The sequence below is a fragment of the Sebastes umbrosus genome, chromosome 15 (assembly GCF_015220745.1).
Source record: "Sebastes umbrosus isolate fSebUmb1 chromosome 15, fSebUmb1.pri, whole genome shotgun sequence".
NCBI lineage: Eukaryota > Metazoa > Chordata > Actinopteri > Perciformes > Sebastidae > Sebastes > Sebastes umbrosus.
In genome coordinates, this window is record NC_051283.1 from 3,469,215 (window position 1) to 3,481,449 (window position 12,235).

At 41.4% G+C, this 12,235-nt stretch overlaps 1 protein-coding gene across 21 annotated transcripts in view; it reads left to right on the plus strand.

Moving 5' to 3' along the window:
- pleca (plectin a) overlaps window positions 1–12,235 on the plus strand; it is a 153,551-nt gene that overhangs the window by 116,467 nt on the left and 24,849 nt on the right. For all 21 annotated transcript variants that reach the window (XM_037794814.1, XM_037794815.1, XM_037794816.1 and 18 more), the window contains 14 exons: window positions 916–1,082; window positions 3,761–3,876; window positions 3,980–4,086; window positions 5,674–5,793; window positions 6,246–6,341; window positions 7,687–7,814; window positions 8,454–8,547; window positions 8,636–8,790; window positions 9,765–10,107; window positions 10,470–10,547; window positions 10,798–10,959; window positions 11,055–11,159; window positions 11,264–11,359; window positions 11,955–12,080. In XM_037794814.1, the coding sequence (XP_037650742.1) occupies window positions 916–1,082; window positions 3,761–3,876; window positions 3,980–4,086; window positions 5,674–5,793; window positions 6,246–6,341; window positions 7,687–7,814; window positions 8,454–8,547; window positions 8,636–8,790; window positions 9,765–10,107; window positions 10,470–10,547; window positions 10,798–10,959; window positions 11,055–11,159; window positions 11,264–11,359; window positions 11,955–12,080 (1,893 nt within the window). The remainder of the gene's footprint in view (window positions 1–915; window positions 1,083–3,760; window positions 3,877–3,979; window positions 4,087–5,673; window positions 5,794–6,245; window positions 6,342–7,686; window positions 7,815–8,453; window positions 8,548–8,635; window positions 8,791–9,764; window positions 10,108–10,469; window positions 10,548–10,797; window positions 10,960–11,054; window positions 11,160–11,263; window positions 11,360–11,954; window positions 12,081–12,235) is intronic.

The following is a 12,235-nucleotide window of genomic DNA, read 5'->3' on the forward strand; positions in this document are numbered from 1 at the left end:
CTGAACAAACGATTTACGTTAAATGACATCTGGATTGATTAAACCTGTGGTTTATCTTGGAGTCTGTCTTCTTTCATGCAAAAAAGAAGATATATTGCTGATGGTTTTTCAGTAGTATGTTCTTGTGACTCATAGCTGAGCCTTGCAGCTCCTAAAAAAAAAAAAAAAAAAAAAAAGAGTAATTTGCCTGTGGAGGTTCTGGTAAACAGTCCAACACTCATTTACAGCAGCTAGAGTATTTATTGAGAATTTGTGTTTGGAACATTCAGTATAACTGACTTTACACTCTAATGATTTCTGTTTGGCTGGCTCATAATCAAAGCCTTTGTGTTTCTCTCCAAAACACTGAGTTTAATGTTTCATTGGCCCACCAAGTAAAAGTGGTAGTTGTTGTTTGAGGTTTGAAATGTGACTCATCTCAAGTCTGGAAGAAATTATAGGAAGAAATCAGAGGGCAAACTGGAAAAAGAACATTTTTCCTGCCCTTCAACCAACACTTCAATCACATTCAATACAGGAATATCAAAGAAAAGGAAAGTCCTATGCCAAGATGAGAAAAGTAATTTTACCCTGAAGACCTTTCAATGAATATAACACTATTCGTCTAAGCTTTAGATATAATGATTAGGAAAAACTCTGCTTTGTTTGTGGGTTGTTTAATTTGACAGCTATCCAAGTGTTGTTGTTTTTTTACATAACGTTACACTCATTTGGAAGATGCTTTTGTCCAAAGTGACTTTCATTGAGTGCATTCAAACTCAAAAGGATCAAGAGCTAGACGTCATCTGAACTCTCCACAAAAGGAAGCTACAAAGAGCTACAGTGCAAGTGTTTAGGGCTTCTTTTTTTTTTTTTAAGAAATGAAATCAAAGTAAGTTTACTATCGCTGACTGGTTGCACCCTCTCCTCCTTCAGATCTCCGACATTCAGGTGAACGGCCAGTCGGACGACATGACGGCCAAAGAGAAGCTGTTGCTCTGGTCCCAGAGGATGTCGGAGGGATACCAGGGCCTGCGCTGCGACAACTTCACCACCAGCTGGAGGGACGGCAAGCTCTTCAACGCCGTCATACACAAACACAGGTGAGACACTGATCCTCAGTAGTTGGAGGTTAGAGCGCGGCCCTGAGACTTACCAGGTTAAAGGGTTTGAGTCAAACTACATACTATTAAAACGTATGTACTTTACCATGAGGTGTTTTGGATAAACAGGTAAGTTCAGGGGAATACAAGACCAATTTAACATAGATCTGATGCAATAAACAGCACTAATACATTGCAAAAAGATCTGAAAAAGGGATTAAACCTCTGTCTAACAACAGTATGATTATCTCATGCTGTGTTAACTCGCTTTACTCACGTGACCACTGGTATCATTTGTGATCATTCACGCTAGATGCACCAGAGAGGAGAAGGAGCTTGTCTCTATAGATACCAACAACTTTTCTTTCCACCATCAGCCATGGAAGAAATCACCACTGTTGCTGTTTTGTACATGTTGCGGAAATCCCAGATATGTCAGAAAACCAAACGCCGTCGTGTCTGAGTTCTTAACATCACCCAGAGGCGAGCTGTATTCACATACAGCGACATTGCACTGACTGTATCTAGCAAGCCACACGTCACTACTGCGGTATGAACCCAAAACAAACAGACTGTGCTGTAATTTAATTGCAATAAACAGACTAAAAGGATGCTGAAATAACTACATAATAATGCAGATTTGTAAAAAGTCTGACTTCATGCTTTGTCAGGTCTTTCCACAAGACGACAAGCAAACTACTTTTAAAATTTTTGTTTTCTGAATGGAGTTCGGATCGATTAGTGTCAGGCTGTGCTAACATTGTAGCTGCTCAATCAACACTCAACATAACGTCATCTAGGCATAAAATACGGTAGCAAAGTTTGCTTCACTCCTGGTGTGAATGCACCAGTAGAAAGGATGCCATGGAGACTTGGTGCATTTTAGAAGCATTCTTTTAAATCATGCAGGAACATTTTCTTGTTAGAAAAGCTTGCCTGGACTTGGGATCTTGTAACACCGTAGGACATGAGATTTACACATCGATAGAAGATCTTCTCTCTGAACTTTTTCATGTTTTATGCCACTGTTGGTTCAGAGGCAGGAATGACACATTCATATTTCAGCAGCACAGTGGATCGGTTATTGTAGATCAAAAATCAAGATAAATACCACAGCATCATTCATTCATTTTAACTCCAATGGCTTCTGAACATAAGTCTCTCTGCTAACTCTGGCACTGCAGTTCTGACAGAAGCAGTTTATTCAGCCTTATTTGGGCAAAAATATGAGCGTTTTGAACATACTCAGGACTACAAATCGACAGTGATTTTGCAGCAGGAATGTTTTAAGAAGTTTTTATACATTAGATGCTTTCACACTTTTTCCTGCTGTGAAAACTTAACATTCGTCATAAAGATCCATTGTAACGTCCATGAATTCTAGCTGACAAACAAGCCCTGCGGGGTGGCTCACCACACGACACAAAAATAACATTTACAACCTGAGTTGGCATCGTTCGGTGTGAAATAAGGGAGCGTCTTCTGTGACTGTGTGGGTGTATCACACTCATATAGGAGAAAAGGTTGCCCTGGAGGCGTGCTCACTGGAGGCTCGGCAGGTTGCAGCAAAACGCAGGTACGCTAGTAGGTTCTATCTTGATGGAGGAAGAGCAGGACGTGCAGAGATTCAACGGCTGCAGCGAGGAATCTCAGCGATGATCCGTTGAAACAGAAGTCTGATCAAAAGCTCCCAATGAGAAGAGAATTGGATTTAATCGGTGGACTTGAGCCAGAATGAAATCAGTGATGCTTTTTTCATAACTTGGTTATGTTTTTTTTGCTATATAAAAGCTAATATTTTGACCTCACTCACTTGGAAGTGCCGTGAACTTCGCCGTTGTTACAATGTTGAAATTAAAGAGGAAGTTTCACTCGAAGAGGCGTCTGAACAGTGCTTCCAGCAGCACGGCGGGCTCAGCCAGTGACCTGGAGGAACGGGTGGTCATGATGTGCGAGGACATCCCCACCGAGAACTCCTTTGACTCGGGCCGAGGCTCCACCAGCCCCGGGGCTCGCTCCAGGCGAGTTTCCCAGACCGAGGAGCACGAATCAGGATCAGAGCCTCACCTCATCCACCTGAGCAGGGACAGACTGTCCTACAGACAGGCCTGCTATGTGGAGCAAGAACCACCCCGGGCACTCAAACAATACTACATCCAGAGAGTTGTGCAAGTGTATGAATACTTGTTAAAAATTCATCTTAAATGTTCTGAAGTCTTCTCTATTCTACATTCTGTGTCCTCAAAGTTATCTATCTTTTTGCTATTTGTAGGCATGAGATGCGCTTTTATCCTTTATGCTCTGAGCTTGTGCCTACATGTTATTAGACTGCATGTATCTTCCTGGCAAAGTGTACTCAAAGGTACTCAATGTGTCTGTCTCCTTTGTGTATAAAGTGATGGGGGAATGTTCAGCTTCTCTGGCAGTGAGGACTCTTGTTTTTGCTTGCCCACTACTCCTGATCAAACTGCCTACAGCAGCATCAAATATGAAATATTTAACATACCATTTTTTTTTTAGCTGGCAGCCGTCTATACATCAGACCAGCGCTAGTCGAGTAGGCTCTTGAGTGTCTTTCTCGCTGACTTTTTCAACTTTGACACATGATTTAAGGTTATTAGGTGTTGATTGACAGTAATAACCCATTTCTACTCTCTGTTCTCTCTTGCTGTCCGCAGGCCCACTCTGATCGACATGAGTAAAGTGTACCGACAGAGCAACCAGGAGAATCTGGAGCAGGCCTTCAGCGTGGCAGAGAGAGACCTGGGCGTCACCAGACTGCTGGACCCTGAGGGTGAGAGAACGCTTTACTCACGGAATATTTGAGCATTGCTATTCAAATTAATAAAGCAACGTCAATTTAAAAAAAATAAAATCCTTTTTTCCTCTCTCTACAGATGTGGATGTGCCCCACCCAGATGAGAAATCCATCATCACATACGTCTCCTCTCTGTACGATGCGATGCCCCGGGTACCAGACGTTCAGGACGGTGTCAAAGCCAATGTGAGTCCTTCTTTTCCTCATCATTAATTCATCTTCTTCTAGATAACTATAAAGTTATTTTGCAGCAGAGACAAGAAATGTGGTGGTAACTAATAAAAGATATTACGGCAGTCCTCGACCAAAGAAGTTCTTAGTCCACTAACACTCATACAATTTTGTCGACTGATCGATTAGTTGATTTAATCAACAGATCTGTAAAACTGAGTTTCTCCACATAGAATCATACAAAAGCACCACTTTAAATCTGGTGTTTACCAGAGATATAGTTTCTTGGAAATAAGACATTCAGCTTAAAAAAACGACTAATCGGCTAAAGAAATCTTAGTCGACTGAGAGGGGGGAGCCCTACAAGATATGTTCTTACTAGGGCTGTCAAAGCAACGCAAATTCGTTTTAACGCCACTTTAACGCATTAACGCAACCTGCAATTTTTAGGTTGTAGCGGACTCAGTTTTAAAGCTAGAGCGAAGATACTGGCATCATATGACTAACTAGGAAACCTAATGAATCCATTGGTACCAACCATGTTGTGCTAACGTGTCAGGAAGGATGCTCCAGACTTGCGTTAAGTTTTGGTGAGGAAAAACTGACATGGCCATTTTCAAAGGGGTCCCTTGACCTCTGACCTCAAGATATGTGAATGAAAATGGGTTGTATGGGTACCCATGAGTCTCCCCTTTACAGACATGCCCACTTTATGATCATCACATGCAGTTTGGGGCAAGTCATAGTCAAGTCAGCACACTGACACACTGACAGCTGTTGTGGCCTGTTGGGCTGCAGTTTGCCATGTTATGATTTGAGCATATTGTTTTATGCTAAATGCAGTACCTGTGAGGGTTTCTGGACAATATCTGCCATTGTTTTGTGTTGTTAAATGATTTCCAGTAATAAATATTTACATACATTTGCATAAAGCAGCATATTTGCCCACTCCCATGTTGATAAGAGTATGAAATACTTGACAAATCTTCCTTTAAGGTACATTTTGAACAGATAACTAATGTCCGATTAATTACGATAAGACATCTTAATTGATTGACAGCCCTAATTCTTACGAATATTTGTATTTTAAATGTGTCCTAAATGATCACCATAATATTTTATATAGTCGTTATAGTTTATTTAGAGCAGTTTACAATGATTGCAACAATAAAACAAGGGTCCAACCTCATCAAAGCAATAAGGAGTACAAATGTCTTACTTACTTTAATATATTGCTATCAGCATTATCACTATAAAACAGGATTGAAGTCAGAACAAAATGAAAGTAAGCCTATAAGCCAATTTATAATCCCTTTTCAAAGAAAACATGTAGAACGGATGAGTCATAGCATCAGCAGCTTTAGAAATTCTGTGTAATAGGAGCGCCTTTGTAGCCGAGTTGTTACAGTTCATACATTATAACCTCGACGTCCCGGGTTCGATTCCTGTCTTGAACCTTTGTTGCATGTCACTCCCCTCTCTCTCTCTCCCCCCCGCCCCATTTCTATCCTGCCAAAAATAGTAAAAAAATAAATTCTGTGTAATAAAAAAAATGTCAGGTCTTCAGTTAACTTGAACCTCTTGTCTGTGTCTGTGCTCCAGGAGCTGGAGCTTCGCTGGCAGGAGTATTATGAGCTGGTCACCATGCTGCTGCAGTGGATCAGACACCACATCCTCGTCTTTGAGGAGAGGAAGTTCCCCACCAGCTATGAGGAGATCGAGGTGAGTAGATCTGGGCCTTAAAAGAGGACATATCATGATACACTCACTTTGAAAAACACCTTTCAGATCTGGCTCCCCCTCCTATGTCACATGCAGGCTCATTAGAATATGTCACCCACGGCTTGAGAACTACCTTTGCAAAGTGCACTATATTTTGCAACCCAATCAGAGCAGACTGGGCTTTTTTGGGAGGGGGTCTTAAAGAGACAGGCGCTAAAACTGAGAGGGTGAATACAGGTATATTCAGACAGACAGTATGAGAACAATAATGTTTTCTGAAAATTAAAATATGTAAACATGTTCTAGTAGAAACCAAAAATACAAGTATGAACCTTGAAATGAGCAGGATAAGTCTCCTTTAAGAATGAAAGTGTTTTGACTACCATAACAGCAGAATAACAAATGATGATGAAGCTGATGATACATTTATTATTCCCCTTTCTGATCTGCAGGTTCTTTGGCGTCAGTTTCTGAAGTTTAAGGAAACAGAGCTTCCTGCAAAAGAGGCAGACAAGAACCGCTCCAAACACATATTCAAGTCTTTTGAGGTGAGCGTCTCCAATAAACCTGCATTCTGTCAGTTTTTAAAGTCAGTTTTCCACACAGAATGTTTTGAGGGGTATTTTTATGCTGTACAGCCATCTTTGCAATATGCTTAAATATCAATATGTCTTTGTACAAATATTACCGAGACATATTCCAGTTTTAAATTTGATAGTTAACCTTTTGCCACCCACTGTTATGTCTGAGGGAAACTAGCACTTTACGGACTGTTGGCACTATGAAAAGTCAAGTGACATGAACGTGTGTAATATTTATCAATAGATTAAAGGAACAATATGTAATATATTTACTGTAATAAATCATAAAATGACCATGATATGCCATCAGAGATTAAGGAAACATGCTGAATTGAAATACTGGCTTCACTGACAACAATGCTACAGCCAGGATGTTCTCCGGTCCAGAACGTCTGTTTTTGTTTTGGCCGGTGTGATCCCATCCACTGCCCATTTCAACACCCCGTTGTCACATATGAAACAAATCGGCACTCAAACAGCCTTCTGCAGCCACGGAAGAAAGCAAACCATCTAGATCAACAGTGATAACATTAACGTTAGATTCTACCCAACCTGAAAAGCCTCGGCACATCTCTCTCTGGTCCGTGTGCAGCTGGTTATCAAGGCGGCGAGTATTTGAGACACACAGCCGGTGAAGTGATTCCAACTGCTGCTGGCCAGAGTCTAACGCAGTCGTGTCTAGAAGGTAACCCTAAAATTGCGAAAAAATGTGGGCTGCTATCAGTCACACCGGAGGAGCGGACGGGCCACGGCTCCAATGTTTTGAATTTGGACTGCTGTTACCCATTTGAAACGCGAGCTGTCAGTGCTACATATTGTTCCTTTAAAGCCTAGTCATTTACAACTGAAAAATGACTTGGTATACAACTGAAACCTTCAAATGATTTTGTCTTTGTACCCTCTTTCTGACTTTACAATAATGTAAAATATCCCTGAAAACTGAGGTGTGTATCCTTTGAGAGAATCCTAACATATATGTTTAACTACAGTTTACCTAATCTGTTTTAGACCTGAATCAATGAATCAATTACTTGATTAATCCATTGACAGATAATGAATCTGCATTAATTTTGATAACTGACTAATTGTTTCAAAATGTCACTGGTTACAACTTTTAAAATGTGACACTTTTGTTTGTCATATATAGCCATCTTTGGATAAAACAACACATTTGAATATGTTAACTTGGGTTTTGTGATATTTAATTTTTTTTGGGGCATTTTATAGACAGAACGATTAATCGAGAAAATAGTTGGGAGATTCATTGATAATAATCATTAGCTACAGCCCTAACCTGCTTCTTATTCTGCAGGGTGCGGTCCAGGCAGGTCATATCAAAGTGCCGCCAAGTTACCATCCCTTCGACGTGGAGAAGGAATGGGGTCGTCTGCACATCGCCATACTGGAGAGAGAGCGCCTCCTCAGGACAGAGTTTGAGAGGTGAGTAGACCACGATTAAAACCTCATCACATGCTCTGTTGCCAAAGCAAACGCCACGTTTTAAAAAAAAAGAAAAACCCACAAGATATTAAGAAATACAGATGAGAAATGAATCATCAGCTGGTTACTGTGTGACCACGAGGATGACTCATTTCCTAATGATAAAGTCCACTCTGGCAGTCAAATGCAACTGAGTTGGCTTTGTGGGATGGGAAGTAAAAATCGTGTTAGGGCAAACTCATGACAACCATGGCATTGCCACGACAACAATCTCGCAAAAATATAATCTGATCATCTGATAGTCATAAACTTTCTTTCATAACAAGTTGTTAGGGCGTAGCTTTTGGTTTTGGATCTTCCAGGACTTGAGAAAGTGCTGTGGAAAGTTTTAAAAACATCATCTGTACTTTAGTGGGCACGCAGGGCTCCAACATGGCTTTCATGCATCAAGGATACGAGTTAAAGTATTTGTTCCGCCGGAAGATGGAGTGAGTGCTTTCAGTTTTTTTCACTCGTTTAGTTTCACTTTGTCAACGGATTGTTTTTACTTTAGTTAATCACATCAGACAAAACAAAAAAAGTAGAAGGTAGTTTACTTTGTCTAAAGTGCTTTTTGACCTTTGTCCTCTCCCTCCGCAGGCTGGAGCGACTTCAGAGGGTCGTCAGTAAGGTCCAGATGGAGTCGGGGGTGTGTGAGGAGCAGCTCAACCAGGTGGAAACTCTGCTGCAGACGGTGAGACCAAATCTTTACTATTTCACCAGAAATCATTGCCGCCACATGCAGCAGCGCTGTAACTCGTCTGTCTGTCTCTGCGCTGCAGGATGTGAGGATGCTGAGCTCAGGGAGACCTGCTCAGCACACTGCAGAGATGGAGGCAGATCTGGAGAAAGCAGAAGGAATGATCCGCTTCCTCTTCAATGATGTTCAGCTGCTCAAAGATGGACGCCACCTTCAGGCTGAGCAGATGTACCGCAGGTGCAAAGATCAAACTCTTAAAATGACACAAACTTTGACATTAGGGCTGCAACTACGGATTATTTTCATTATTCATTTTCCTGCAAATCTCTTTTTTTTGTATTAATCAATTAATTGTTAATATGATCAAATGTGACTATAGTGAAATTTGTAGAACCAACAATCTAAAACACAAAAGTTAATAATTTACAAAAATGTAAAGCAGAAAAAATTTGAAAATTCTCAAATTTGAGTCAGTGAATAATTGGCAGTTGTTCTTGTTGACTTAAACAATTAACCAATTATAAAATACAGTTGATTCAAAGAATTAATTTTACACTTGTCAATCGATTAAAATACTTAATCTTGATTAATCCTATGATTGTCCATAGTTATTCGCGATTAATCATACATTTTTTATCTGTTCAAAATGTACCTCAAAGGGAGATTTGTCAAGTATTCAATACTCTTATCAACATGGGAGTCGGAAAATATGCTGCTTTATGCAAATGCATGTATATACAGTATTTATTATTAGAAATCAATTAACAACACAAAACAGAAACCCTCACAGCTACTGCATTCAAATCATAACATGGCAAACTACAGTCCAACAGGCAACAACAGCTGTCAGTGTGCTGACTTGACTATGACTTGCCCCAAACCGCATGTGATTATCATAAAGTGGGCATGTCTGTAAAGGGGAGACTCGTGGGTACCCATAGAACCCATTTACATTCACATATCTTGAGGTCAGAGGTCAAGGGACCGCTTTGAACATGGCCATGCCAAGCTAGTACAACATGGTCGGTACCAATGGATCCTCAGGTTTTCTAGTTTTATGTGATGCTGGTATCATCACTCTAACTTTAAAACTAAGCTCACTACACCCTAAAAATTGCAAGTTGCATTAATGCGTTAATTAAATTAGTGGGGTTAAAACAAATTTGACAGTCCTAGTTAATTGACATTCTGTTTTCTTATTCTGGCTTTAGAGTCTATCGTCTCCACGAGAGGCTGGTGAACCTCCGCAGCGAGTACAACCTGCGCCTCAAGTCCGGTGTGACCACCACCCAGATCCCCATGACTCAGATCCACACCGCCCAGGTCACCACCCTGCAGCAGGCCCCCATGAGGGTGCGGCCCGAGCTGGATGAAGTCACCATGCGTTACATCCAAGATCTGCTGGGCTGGGTGGACGAGAACCAGCGGCGGGTCGATGACGGGGAGTGGGGCTCCGACCTGCCCACCGTGGAGTCCCAGCTGGGCAGCCACCGCGGCCTGCATCAGTCTGTGGAGGAGTTCCGCTCCAAGATCGAGAGGGCGAAGGCCGATGAGGTACAAGCTGCTGACATGAGGATATATTTCCGATAGAGCAGAGAGATATTTTATCTGGGAAGGAAAACTGGATCATTGGGTGTAACATGGTCAACATGGTTCAAGAATCACCGCTAACACCTCACATTTGTTCAGTGATTTGTATATATGAATGAGTAAAGTGACACAAAATGGTATTTATTTCTCCAAACAGAGGTTTAGATTTGAACAGATTAACCTAGTTAAATAAATCTCAAATAAAATAAAGAATATATCAACATTAGAATAAAGTAGTCTCTTCAGAACAGAAAAAAATGTGTTGTTTTTTTTATTTGTTACCACGGATAGTTTCTAATGTTTCTTATTGCCTCTTCCTGCTCCAGAGTCAGGTCTCACCTGCCAGTAAAGCTGCCTATCGCGAGTATCTGGGAAAACTGGAGCTGCAGTACGGCAAACTCCTGGTAAGTTACAAAAAAAGACACTAAAATAAATTTCAGAAACCTGCAGAAAACCTGGATAAAGAATTTATTTTCCAACTTCAGCAACAAGTAGAGACTGAGCTGTTGGAATGGTAATCTTCCAGCAATCTCAGCATTGAAAATATACCTTGATGTCACTTTTTAGCCGTCTGTTCCCCTTCAGTATCTTCTGAACCAGTCTTTCAGTCCCTCATAATGTATTATAACATTTTTGTCATCTACCCCTTTGCAGAACGCCTCTAAGGCCCGTCTGCACTACCTGGACCAGCTTCACGCCTTCGTCATTGCAGCCACCAAAGAGCTGATGTGGCTGAATGACAAAGAGGAGGAGGAGGTCAACTACGACTGGAGCGAACGGAACACCAACATGACGGTCAAGAAAGACAACTACTCGGTAGAGTGACGATGTTCTAACGAGGTTTACCCACAGTGCTTTCTAGTGATGATGACCGTGATGTGATTCTGATCGTTGTCGTTGTTTGTGAGTAGGGTTTGATGAGAGATCTGGAGCTCAGGGAGCAAAAGATGAACGTTGTCCAGACCACAGGAGACAAACTGCTGAGGGACGGACACCCAGCCAGGAAGACTATAGAGGTAAAATTATTAAGATGGAGAAGGACTTACTTGACTACTACAGTCTATAGACCGTACCCTCCTCATCAAAACACCTTTTCTTCCTCACTACCCTCCCTGCTCAGGCCTTCACTGCAGCTCTGCAGACTCAGTGGAGTTGGATCCTCCAGCTGTGCTGCTGCGTCGAAACCCACCTGAAAGAAAACACTGCCTACTACCAGGTATGTTTACTAACTTACATCCATAGACTGTATATAAGAAGTGGACATAGTCACCGTGACATCACCCGTTGGTTTGCATGAACTGAAAACACACTGTGAAAGGGTTAAAAATCTACGAAGAACACACGCACAATTACCAGACCGGACACCAACAGTGGTAGCGCCCTAAAGCATCCCCTGCTTTATTTATGGTCTATTTGACTCTAAATGGGACCATAATTTACTAAATGAACATCATGCTGTATTGAAGAAGACTTGAAACTAGAGATTGAGACCATAAACTCACGTCTACAATGTTTACTGAGGTAATAAATCAAGTGAGAAGTAGGCTCATTTTCTCAAACAATCAGACTTCTTTTAGCAACCAGAGGAGTCGCCCCCTGCTGGCTATAAGAAAGAATGCAAGTTTAAGGCACTTCAGCATTGGCTTCACTTTTCAGACCCCGGAGTTGCCCTCTGCTCACATCACAAGACTTCCTTACTTAAAAACTATCTGTGCCCTGTTTATTTTATCAATAAAGTGTTAACTTTGTCCTACTGTTGATGCCTGTTTTATGTAAGTTAAGTTCTCTCATCCACTTTTTTCCTCGTCTAGTTTTTCTCTGACGTGAAGGAGGCGGAGGACAAGTTCAAAAAGATGCAAGACACGATGAAGAGGAAGTACACCTGTGACCGCTCCGTCACAGTCACACGGCTGGAAGACCTACTGCAGGACGCAGCTGTGGGTTTATTCACCGTTCTGTTGTTTACTTACCAAACACAATCAAGACGCTGTTATTAGTCTGTGGAAGGGTACAACTTGTTCTGTGTGCTGTGGAATTATACGATATATACCTGTTGATTTAAAGCTGCACGAGGCACTACAGCACTGTGGTG